The sequence below is a fragment of the Chionomys nivalis genome, chromosome 15 (assembly GCF_950005125.1).
Source record: "Chionomys nivalis chromosome 15, mChiNiv1.1, whole genome shotgun sequence".
Lineage (NCBI taxonomy): Eukaryota > Metazoa > Chordata > Mammalia > Rodentia > Cricetidae > Chionomys > Chionomys nivalis.
The window spans coordinates 45,483,288-45,496,164 of record NC_080100.1 but is presented as its reverse complement, the minus strand read 5'-3'; the positions used below and the strand labels follow the sequence as shown (position 1 = coordinate 45,496,164).

The 12,877-nt window shown below is 44.7% G+C and overlaps 1 protein-coding gene across 1 annotated transcript in view; it reads right to left on the bottom strand.

Annotated features, from left to right (window-relative positions):
* Positions 1–7,238: 7,238 nt before the first annotated feature.
* Mccc2 (methylcrotonyl-CoA carboxylase subunit 2) overlaps positions 7,239–12,877 on the bottom strand; it is a 61,820-nt gene continuing 56,181 nt past the window's right edge. The window contains exons 15-17 of the mRNA XM_057790129.1: positions 12,543–12,657; positions 10,778–10,863; positions 7,239–7,667 (exon numbers count right to left, since the gene is read on the bottom strand). Of these exons, the coding sequence (XP_057646112.1) occupies positions 7,550–7,667; positions 10,778–10,863; positions 12,543–12,657 (319 nt within the window). The 3' untranslated portion in view covers positions 7,239–7,549. The remainder of the gene's footprint in view (positions 7,668–10,777; positions 10,864–12,542; positions 12,658–12,877) is intronic.

The window sequence follows — 12,877 nt, the reverse complement described above, 5'->3', positions numbered from 1 at the left end:
GACCTTCCCTTTGGCCTTAAAGCTCTTCAGAGATCACTAAAGTCTGCCTGAGAATTCACTTGGTCCTACCCTCTGTCTCTTAACCGTCTTTAAATTATCCCCAAAAGGAGACATTCGGAATCTTTAAAGCCTCATTTCCAATTAAAGGTAACTAAATCCTTGTCCAGTGCTATACTTCAGTGACAGATAGGACAGCAAACCAAGTTTCCTTGGTGACAAACTGAGCACCCTATTGGCCCTCACTGGTGACGGTTGAGCCTCCTTTTGTAAATGCTTCCTGTGCTGAAGACCAACACCCACAGTCTACTGCTGTCTGCATTATTAAAAAAAACAACAAGAAGCAAAAACTTAGTTCTAGTGGTTTCTTTTTGAAAAGCTTTTTAATGCAGATGCCGGGGAGCTGGGCATGGTGGTACATGTCCACAGCCTGCACTCCCAGCACTTAGGAATGGAAGGCAGGTCCATCAAGAGTTTGATGCCAGGCTTGGGATGGGGCAGGTATGAAGACAGAAAACTTTTCATCAAGTTTAGAAACAAGATTCACTGGAATCTTTGACTTACAAGACACCCCGTGGCGAATTCTGTGATTAGCACTGGGGTAATGGAAGGTGTCTCAGGCTTCTATAGTTGTAGTAGCCAGAGCCATTCTAGGGAGCCCAGAGCAAACCTGGGGACCACTGGAACAATTCCAGACCAGTCATTCATCTTTGTCTTTAGTGCAGGTCAAGGTGCTGGGCACAGTCCACCTGACGAAGACTCAGTAAGTGGGAGTGAGAGGCCAGGACACAGTCACCAAGACTGCACAGAACAAGAGAAAGGTACCACCCAAGAGATGAGGACACACTCACTAAAAGATGGAGGATACCGAGCAAGTGAACGCCTTCAGAAGTCACTAGCTACATGCTGTGAAAGGGCAGGTACCATTCCATACTTGTCCTTAGCCCTAAAGCCAAAGTCTGCCTTGATAAAAGTTTGCTCATTAGAACAAAATAAACTCGTGTGTTTTCCACCATGAGTCTACTAAACCCTCCGGTAAATCTGTGTGTGACGTTACAAAGTCCTTCACATGCACCTTCCCCCCCCCGCCCCGGGCCAGGTCCCCAACTCAACCCACTCAACCCAAAGCCACTTGTTAGGAGAGAGAAGGGGGATCTGAGGGATGGAGGCTTGGCCCTCTCCCGCCTTCTTCTGGTGCCCACAACCTGTAAGCACCAGCACAGGACCAGCGTGGTCTTCTCAGCTGTGTTCTTTCCCCGACCATGACTGCCCTGCACTCACGCTGAGTCTTCTTAACTTGTTGGTAGGACACAGTCATTCAGACACAACTGTTAACCAACAAAAGCAAACATAACCTCACACCGAACAATTTAATTCTATTGGGAACAAGTTTCTGGTTGTCAACATACCAGTACAATAAAAATACACTTCCAGAACAAAATTGAGCAATATGTCCTATAAGCCTGAGCACTTCTAGGGATTTATTATAGAGAACAATCATGTGTATGAGCAGAGACTTAAACATCTGTTCATTGTAGCATCACCATAGTAGAAACTCAGAAATACTTCAAGTCTAACAGCAGGGAATCGAATACATCCAACAGCATCTGTTGGGTCGAAATTGCAACAGAAGAATTAGCTATTTGTAAACACATCAGAATAGTTACAGCACATCAGGGGAAGGCACAGGTCACAGAGTAAAAGGAAAGACATCATTTTTGCAAAACAAATTCTTGCAGGTAGAATAAAAGAGCATGCAAAAATAATAATGGCAGCAATTATTTCTGAGAAAGTGGGTTATGGAGATTTTTTCCACTCTATTTGCTTTTGTCTTCCCAAGTTTTTGACATTGGTAGATTTTAAATTATAAACAACTTCAGAAAAAGTTAGTTTTTGTTTTGTTTTGTGTATGTTTGACTGTTTGCCAAGTCTGTGAAGGTGCCCTCAGACGCCACAAGAGGGCATCAGATGCTCTGGGGCTAGAAACACAGGTGGTTGTGAGCCAATCAATTGGGTCCTCTAGAAGAGCAAGGAGTGTTCTTAATCACTTTTCTCTCCAGACCCTAAACCTGGTTATTTCTAATAATCATATAGCTATGGGAATGTAATTGACAGAGCTGTGATTTAAAAGCGTTGACTACTTTTCCTACAGACATCTCTTGCTATTTAGGTCTCAGCACCCCAAAATGCCACCTGCTTTTCTTCTGAGCTCTCTTCTCACTGAATGCTCTCCTGAGATTTCCTTCTCCAGCTGACTTGTAGGAGGCAGACATGGCATTACTTTCTCTCAAGCAACTTCACTCTGAGTTCATCACCCCCTAAGCTCTTGCTCTCCCTCAGAGACACTCCCTTCTCTCCCTTAAAATAAGTGTGAACCTGTGATTCAGGTCCTCTCTATGACAGAGAGACCTCAGAAACTAGACCACTGACCACTGAGTCTGGAAACCTAACATCAGCTCTGCCCCTTGGTAACCCTTCCCTGGGTCTGCCTCTAGCATGGGGATATTATTTTTTTAAATTCCCAGTCTTCTGAAATCTACATTTGAAATTACAAAGCAGATACCATGAATACTGGCTTGTGAAAAGTACGCAAAGCTAACTCGAAGTCACGGTACTTGATCCACGAGGACGAGCTGCGGAGTGACCGCCTATCCCAGTCTCAAGATCATGTTCCCAGTGAGATTAGTAAGGACCTGACACTCTCCAAGTGTGCCAGGTGGATGATGAATCACATCTCTGCCTTTGACACGAGGCTGGCATATGGAATGCACATTTACCTAAAGGGAAAACTAGAGAAAAACACTGTGTCCTCCATGTTCTGGTCTAGATCCCTAAAATAAAGATGAGCTAACTGCATTTTGTGGGAAAAGACTTTTCCCACATGTCATCATTCCATAGTACGTGGACTTCATTTGTAACATTTTTAGAGAGCTGTTACAAAGAACACCAGGCTATGATTAGTTTGCTGTATTTAGACATATTCTAATTAGAAAACACAGTTCTTGGAAACTGGTGGGGGGGGGTAATCTTGAGTCCGTCTATTCTCTAAGAACCGAGAGGCAGATTTGGAGACTAATTAACTCTGTATTTCATGTTTCACAGAACTCATACCCTTACCAAAATTTATAAGTCACAATGCAAAAATAAATTACATATTTTGATAAAAATTATACCCATTATAGTTTGAGTGTGTGCCATGTCACATGCGTGGAGGTCAGAGGACATCCTGAGGTACCCTTGAATGTCATCTTCCACCTTGTTTGGGACAAGGTCTTTGTTGTTCAGTCCCGCCCACACCAGACTGGCTGGTCCAGGGGCTTCTGTGGGCTCCACCTCTCATCTATCCAGCACTAAGAGCACCAGAATTGCAGGCGCACACTGCTATGTCAGGCTCTATGTGGGGAACAAACTCAGGTCCTCACAGTTGGATGGCCTTCTCCCCAGTTAGAGAGGGTATCATTTAGATGTGGGTTTAGTGATGTCTCCAGGGCAAACACACCCCTGAAACATCCAGAAAACGTTGCTATTGACAGCTCTTACAAGGGACCATTACACAGCCGTGACAGGAAATCCATTTTGCTTTCTGATCTGAATGCAAATCCACTTGTTTTATTAACTAATTTGAAAAAGCTTAATACAGTTTACCCACCATCCTGGAATTTCAGATTCTGAAAAGCAGAAATGTCTAGAAGGCTGGAGTGCATGGCAGTTTCTGCCAGCTGGATGTAGGTCTCTGGAGCACATATCTCTTCCTAAATCTGAAGATGCTGATACCCAAGATGAAAGTGGATGCTCCTTTGTTGAGAGTTATGCACATGCATATGAAACCAGACAATCAGCAACTCCCAATAGCAGATTTAGCAGAAGCAGTCACCTGAGAGAGATGATCCGTGACCCTAGGAACAGCTTGTGCTAAATTCCAAGGCAACCTTCCTACTGAGGACACAGGACACAGAATCTTTTTGATGCTGTCCCCTCAAGAATTTAAGGGACAGTGATAAAAACAGATCTGTGCTCCTACTTTCAAAAATCGTGTTCCCAGGCCAGTTAGATGGCTCGGCATGTAAAAGCACAAACCACACAACTGACACCCCACGTTGGATCCCCAGATTCCATGATGAAAGGAGAGAACCAACTCCAAAAGAGTTGTCTTCCACCCACCCATGTCTAATCAGCATGCACCCACCAGCACCACACACATCATACACAAACATACATATGTGCACATACACAAACACACATATGTGCACATACTCCTTTTTTGTTGTTGTTGTTGTTTTTTGAGACAGGGGTTCCCTGTGTAGCTTCGGTGTCTGTTTGGGAACTTGCTTTGTAGATCAGCTGGTCTTGAACTCACAGAGATCCACCTGTCTCTGCCTCCCAAGTCCTGAGATTAAAGGCTTGTGCCACCTACACATTTTTTTTTTTTTGATTTTCCGAGACAGGGTTTCTCCGTTGCTTTTTTTGGTTCCTGTCCTGGAACTAGCTCTTGTAGACCAGGCTGGCCTTGAACTCACAGAGATCTGCCTGTCTCTGCCTCCCGAGTGCTGGGATTAAAGGCGTGCGCCACCACTGCCAGGCTACATTTTTAAATTTAATGTAAAAATGCAAGCTATCTCAGAATTATGATCTTCTATTTCTATGCCTCTCTCCCCCAAATTAATTTGACTTCCTGAACTTTCCTTCTGAAATTTTATCAGGAACATACTTGATAATTGCAGTTGGTCACATGACTTGAAAACTATGTGACTTGATGACATCATTACAGGAAGGATTTATTTTTCCCATTCATTCAAGAAATACTGAGTACTTTCAAGTTCCAGGCACTGGAGACACAGGTAAACAAAAGAATATTTATAGTTGACTGACTAATTTGTGGGAAAGGAACTAGGTTATAAATGATGTGGGATGTCTCTCTGTATGCTGTATGTTTTATTACCATTGGTTAATAAAGAAGCTGATTTGGCCAATAGTCAGGCAGAATAGAGCCAGGTAGGGAATTCAAACAGAGATACAGGGAGAAAAAGGGCAGAGATGCCAATGACCTCCGGAGAAGCAAGATGTGAGGTAATAAGCCACGAGAATCATGGTAAAAATATAAAATAATAAAAATGAGTTAATTTAAGTTGTAAAAGCTAGTTAATGACAAGCCTGAGCTAATAGGTCAAACAGTTTGTAATTACTATTAAGCCTCAGAGTGGTTATTCAGGAACTGGTGGGCAGGAGAGAAACTTCCAGCTACATTATATTCCATAAGTGCATACATTACAATGCCAGTCTAGCCTGGGAAAGTAACAGACATCAGGAAGAATCAACAGTTTATACTAAATGGTTAAATGCTGAAAAACTAAGCGTAGAATGATACAGTCAGATGGAGCCTTGTAAACCACAGGTGGGAAGGACTGAGCAGGTTCAAAGAACCGGATGTCTGAAATTGGGGTAGCCATTCCCCCATGAGGAGATTGAAAGATGAGGTTAGAATGAGATTAGCAGGATCATGGGTACCCCTGGAGTACGGGCTCCTCCTCAGCCACCGCAGAGTCTTCCCAAGGGGGCAGCATGGGTACATGGCCTGGTGAGGATGGCCATTCCCACTCCCCAGCAGACAGGCTGGGCAAAGGACCAGCTGCGGCAGGACCACTTCTAAGGCCAATGGTGGCTCAGGGAAGAAACGACTGGGCTGGTCCAAGAGCCAGTGAGGGAGGCAAAACCCAGGACCTAAGGATGAGTACGCGACCTCCCTTGATACCCAGTAAACTGCTGGATATGTGCAAATCTGAACTCGGAGGAAAGGTGGGGTAAGAACTGCAGGTGGTTCCTAGATAGCATCTGGAAGTCATGAGATTGGAAGAGTCCAGTAGGAATCATAGACATGAGAAACCTGTTTAAAGATAAGACGAGGGCTGGTGAGATGGCTCAGCACTGCCTGCTCTTCCAGAGGACCAGGGTTCAATTCCCAGAATCCACATGGCAGCTCACACCCATCTGTAACTCCAGTTCCAGAGGATCCAACACCTTCACACAGACATGAATGTAGACAAAACAGCGATGCACATAAAATAAAACTTCAAAAAGGAAGATGAGCTGGCAGCTGAGGGGAAAGGGAAATGGGAACTACGGTTCACTCAGTACAGGCAGTTGCCTGGAGACAACGAGGTCCTAGAGATGGATGATGGGAATGGTTGCACTGTAAAGGCATTTAATGTGGAGCCAAAGTTATCACTTTATCTTATAATAAAAAAGAATACTTGTGTTATTTGTATAGTTTAGCATAAGAATGAAAATCAAGATAAAGGGAGGGAGAATGGATCTCAAGGGAAACACCTTACAGAGGGAGCTAATGAGGTTGTAGGAAACTCAGGGCTACACTATTAAGGCTAAGGACAGCATTTCAGAGGGCAGTGTTCAACCAACTGGGATGCTACCGAGTTTCATCATCTGGTGAGAGCAGAAAAAAGAACCCACTGCAGCGTGTTGGTAATATGGAGGTCAGGTGACCTTGGGGAAGGCTGTGGGCAGCAAAGCCTGGAAATGACAGGGAGGAGAATGGAAGGGAGGGAAAGCGGCCCGGGGTGCATGCAGTGGCAAGTTTGATTCCTACGGAGATGGGATGGTGGCTTCTTCAGAGTGAGTGTGCCCAAGGCTGAGGAGATGGCTCAGTAGATACTGTGTTTGCCACGCAAGAATGGGAACCCAATTTTACCTCTAGAACCCACAAAGCCAGGTGTGGTGGGGCATACTTGTAGTGGCAGGGAAGCAGACACAGGAGGAATCCAGGGGTTCCCCGGCAAGTCAGCCTCTCTGAGGCAGTTAACTCCAGACTCAGTGAGAGCCTGTCTCAATGAACGAGGTGCACGGGGCTGGAGAGACGGCTCAGTGGTTAAGAGTACTCGCTGCTCATCATCCCGGGGACCTGAGTTTGGTCCCCAGCACCCACACTAAGAGGTTCAGAGTTCCCTGTGGCTGCAGCTCCAGCACAACCTGTGCTGTTGCCCTCCTACCACAAGACACACACTTAGAGCATACACACATAAACAGAAATAAAGTGAATCTTAAAAACAGTATGGATGGCTCCTGAGAAACAATGTCCACATGCCTAAAGTTGGGTTTTGATGGCTACATGTACACACAAGTACAAACACGCACGCACACACACAAACACACACATGTGCACATACACACAAGGGTGCTGAAATATCAAATGTGGTAATACAATTTTATGTTAATCATCTCGACAACCCTTGAATAGACAGATTAGAATTTTATTTTCATATTTGTGGCACTCAGGATAATTGCAAATTACTCTCTTCATTTCATGGGTGATAAAAATGAGCCATGGTAAATATCTTCAAGGAAAATCTTAAAAAAATCAAAGCTCATCAAGCAGATATTCTCACTGATTTTTACAATTAAAAAGTACAACATACTGTTAAGAAAAGAATTCCTGTGACAGTTACATGTCCAGTAAATCCCAAGTTTTAAGGCTTAGTCACACATGTTAATTTATGCACGTGTGGCATGTGTACATGTGGTAACATGTTCTGTATCTGGATTACATTCTGAAGATGCCGAAGTCAGTCTTCTGGATGGGCGCATTGAGGGCTGCACTGATGCTAAGTCCCAGAACCAGCCTGGTGTCCACGGGATCGATAATCCCATCATCCCACAGCCTGTGGAAAGAGGAGAATGGTCACTGTGACTCAGCCATCAAGCCGCCATCTCTCCTTGTCATGCTCAGAATCACTGAGTGGATCCCCTCACACACACACACAGACACACACACACACACACACAGAGAGAGAGAGAGAGCGCTCTTGACTAGTGCCTGCTTACTGGAGTCGCCAACCAGAAGTCAAGTTTGAGCACAGAACTAAGAAAGACAGTGCTCACAACCAGGGATGCCAGGCGGAGCTTCAGGCTTTTCTTTATAAGACTTTCTGTTCCTTTGCTACTCACAGAAATGTAGCAATCACGTTGATCTGCTTTTGTCTTTAATGTGGGGAGTTCCATAAACACAACCCAGTGACCTTACAGCAAAAAGCACATTACCCAAAACTCTTAGCAACTCGAAAATCATTGCAGAAGCCTCGCTATATTTTATTAATAAAGTAAGTAATTTAAAATGCCATTCTTCATCTTGTGGTTACAATAGAAAAAAATTTTTTTAAAAACCCTTAAACTGCTCTAAAGAAAAACCTTTGAGTAGAGACTTTAGTTTGTTTTCACTAGCATTCTCAAATGTATAAAGAAAAACGAATGAGAAATAATACTTTTTTGACTTTTTTTAGTTGTTTGTTAGAATTTTCTTTGAAAAGATAGGTCTCACTCTATAGGCCAGGTTTGCCTGGAACTTGTGGTGATCTTCCTGCCTCAATCTTCTGTAGATGTGAACCCCTGGCCAAATGAGGAATGCCGCCCTGTGGGGTTTATTAGTGAATGGCAGCTTCCCCTTCTCTACACAGATGTTTCTAGCGTCTGGATGTCACAGCAATTATTAAACACAGGTAGCCAGGAACTGCATTTTAACTCATAAAACATTCATCACAGGGACCCTGTGTATCAGTGGCCAATGGACAGAAGGCTGTTTTGGGGACTGTGAACAGGTAGGTAGACTAGTTATCCCTTGGGAGTCTGAGAGCAATAGAATCCTCCAAGCAATGAGGGAAGGGCTTGTTAGTGACAGCCTCTAAGGACTACCCAAGGAAGAGGTTCAATCAAAGCCCTGGGAAAGTTGGAGTGCAACACTTGAGCGATGTCCTGTGTGCCGTAAAGGGAGCACCAGGGCTGGCGTTGAGCAATGAAGCCCCCCAGAAAAACAGGCAATGAAACAGAGGCTCTAATAATAGAAGATAATCCAGACAGCTGGCTTCTACCATGTTCAAGTCTAAGGAAGTCAGGGAACGCTGTTAATCTGGGATTGACCAAACACAAGAACATTCCAACCCAGCTTGGAAATCACCTTTAGGAGAAGGTTGCTGCCTCCAGGCCAACAGCTGTTTCAACAGCACGATTAAGCACCTGTAAATTAATAGACAAACCCTCCCGACTTCCTAAATTTATTCCCAAAGATATATCTATTCAGCCATGCTCACTGATGCCTGGAATATAACCTATTAACAAATATTAATGTTAGCATGACAATAATAAAGGTGCAATCTTTCCCAAAAGATGACTCATTTTAGACATCAAAAAACAAGTTCATGGCTCAAATAAAAGTCTCCATCTTTCAAGTTCAACCAGCCCTGAGCATTTCAGCCAAATCTTCCCGGAAGCACTGCCAGTGAGCATATCTATGTGCTTTGTACTTATTTTAGATTCCTCACATGGCTCCCTGGAGTTCCTCTGCCTCTATTGGCTGCTACCACTGAATGTCTGTTTGCACTATGGCAAAGTGAGGTGGATCTTTGTTGCTCAAACCAAAGATTATAAAGTACTTTGTTGCTAATTAAATGAACCAATGACCTTCACAATATTTGCTTGTGGGGGGAACACATACTTACAAATAGCATGAAAGACAAATAGGCTTTCTGAAAATTCACAAATATGCTCAGGGCGTAGCTCAGATGGTAGAGTGCTGATCTACCATGCTAGAGGCCCTGGGTTCGACCCCAGTCCCAGCACTGCAGAAACTGTGCTGGGGACACCTGAGCAATACCGTCATCCCAATATTCCAGAGGTGGGAGCAGAGAGGGGGCTCAGGAGTTCAAGATCACCCTGACACTTAGCCAGTTCTTACTCAGTCAGTCTGGGCAGTAATGAAATCCTGTTGCCAAACAACAAAAAAATCTCAGATGTTATTATTTGAACTCAAACTGATTAACAATATACTTTAGTCTTTGTACTCTACTTCCAAGAGCAATGCTGGCCACGGGGATGAACTCCAATGACTGAAATGGATTCTAAGCTTCTGATTTTCTTCCTCCCTTCTCTCCAGTCTGCCCTTACCAGTAAAGGGCATGATTCAAGGCATAACCTAATTTTAGAAGACACTGGTATTTATTCTTTTCTCCTTCTGCCCAAGGGAAGAAAGAAGACATGGCTTAGATTAGTCTTCATAACGCTGAACATTACAGTCATTGGAAAAACCATCTGAAAGCACGTACCAGCAGTCTCCAGCTGGGACAGACAGTGAGAATTTATTACCTCATTATGATTATACCGCGCAGAAAACAAACAGCCAACAGCCGCCGCAGTGGTGTCTGAGGTAATTACTTGGCACTGACATGTGGACCCCGGCTGTGACTAATCACCTTCTGAGCAGGCAAGCACACTTGTTAACCAGTGCCAATCGGTGATCAGTCAGTCTCCTGCTTAAAGCAAGGGGGCAGCCAAACCACCAGGAAGGCCACACAGAAATCCATGTGCAAGCAGAGATTAGGAGCAGCTCCAGAATATGTGAGGATTACAAGGTCCACCTCTGGCTACAAAGTCATACCAGTCTGTGGATACCCTAACTGGGGTGGGCTGTGTGGGAAACGGAGGTGGAGCTACAGAGCAAGGAAGCCTGGGAGGGGGTGGCATGAATGAATGATAGTGTGAGAGTAACCCGTTTGTCCAGGCAATGGTTTTGTTACTTAAACAAGGTCTTTTTATACAGCACAGGCAGACTTCAAACTTCAATTCTCCTGCTAGAGATGCCCAAATGGCAGGATATCTGGTTTGCACCATCACACCTAGCCAGACATTACATTAATGCCCTTTGAAGAGCTCAGGTCTCTGTGAAGCTGCTGCCCCAGATGCCAGGAGTCCCCTCAGGGGCAGAGAGAAGGCCTGCACCCACCTTGCACTGGAGTAGTAAGGGTTTCCTTCCTCTTCAAACCTCTTAATGATAGGCTCTTTCAAAGCTGCCTCCTCAGCACTGGAGAACTGAAAGAAAAGAGACAGGAAGTCAGCGTCCCTGGAACTGACTCCTCTGGATAAAGATGTGCTCTGTGAACCATTAGGGTGCAACTAACATTTGCACAGAGACAGACTGCAAATGATGCTTTAACATACATGATCTTGCCTGGGACAAGGTCTAACTGTCATCAAAGACACCACACTGAGGCCATACAACACAAAGCCAAAACCAAGATGTCACACGTCACTGTGTTCCTCCAGGGTACAATAGTGGATATAAGTCATATCATACAATTAAAACGCTTTAACAATCTCAAGCTAAAAAGAAGGGCCAGTGTGGTGGTGCACACTTGGGAGGCAAAAGCAGGTGGATCTCTCTGATCTCCAGAGCAAGTTCCAGAACAGCCAGGGCAACACAGAGAAACCAACAAGATAGAGAAGACCAGGCATAGTGGAGCACACCTTTAATCCTAGATCTTTATAGGAGAATTATAGGAGAATACATTTTTCAACTTTGAAATATTCTTGGGTTAGGCATGTTGGGTGGTACACCACTTGCCTAGCATTTGGCTTCAACCCCCAGCACCAAAATCAATAAGCAAATAAACAGTTATACTTAAAGTGACTTACTTCACGTAAACCTTAAACTTTCTCATGCATACACTTAAGTGCAGAAGTGAACAGCCATTGGGGGAGACCCTCTGACTATGTATATATGAAAAGGAATGATTTAAATATCTATACATCAAATGAACCAAAGACTGGTTACTTAGCAAGGGACTGATTTCTTTGCTCAAGTTCAAACATTCCTTCAAAACATCAGGCGGAATTACTCCACACCTACAGTAGCAACAGCATCCAGTTTGGCCTCCTCCGCCTAGGCACACGCATGAAGCAAAGCTACCACTTTGCTGTAGCCGGCACTAAAGTGAATTTAAGACACCAACTTAAGTCTACAGAGTTCCTGCTGCCAGGTCGAGACAAAGAGGCAGGCTGGGGAGAGAGTTCAGTAGGTAAAAGCCCTTGACGCAAAAACCATGAGGACCTGAATTCAATCCCTAGAATCCATGTAAGAGCTGGACATGCAGCACAAATTGCAATCTCAGCACTTCTATGGGGAGATAAGAGGAGAGACAGGAGACTCCCTGAAAGCTCACAAGAGCGCTAGCCTCGTGTACCCAGCAGAAAAACAACAAAAGAGACCCTGTCTCAAACAAAATGAAAGGTGAGGACAATACCAGACGTTATCCTGACATTCTCATACATGAATGTGTGCATTTATACACACACACACACACAAAGACAAGGAGGGGTGAGAGACGCAAGTGGCTTTGCACCATCCCAGTTCTGCAGATCCCATCACTGACCACGTGATCCCTGCTGGCAGGGCAAAGCCCATGTCACACACCAAGTAGATGTCCCATTCCTTTCCTCTGATGAGACAATAGTGCACAAAAGCCACAGCAAGAACACATAGCTATAGGGCCAAAAAGGAGTAAATGAATTTCCTGAGATTTCACCAGTTACAGAAGAGTAAGAAGCCAGTGTGTCTGTGTTTGGTACTCAGGAATTTCTGGGTGGTCCCATGCTTGCCCGGCATGCTTAGGACCAGGGAGTGGAGCCTCAACACCCTCCCCGAGGGCGCACAGGTAGCCTGGGTGCTCTGCCGGTGACAGCCAGACCCACACGAGGAAGGGGTCACCCACCTGCTTTCCCTCCCGTGCCTTCTGGTCTTTTGCCACGGTGGCTAGCACGGTGGCTGCCTGCTCTCCGCCCATCACTGAGATACGTGCATTTGGCCACATGTAGAGAAATCTTGGGCTGGGGAGAAAGAAAGGAATCATCATGCTTGTCCATGCTTGTCCAGTGCAGTCAGGCATGGTGGCAAAGGCCTGTAAGCCGAGCCCACTCCAGATTAAAGGCTAAGTGTGCTGAGTGTCATTTCAGACCCCAGGTCTGGAATAAACTGATTGTTTACTTTTGTTTTGTTTGCATACAGGGTCTTCTATAGCCCAAGTAGGCATCGAATTTGCTATATAGC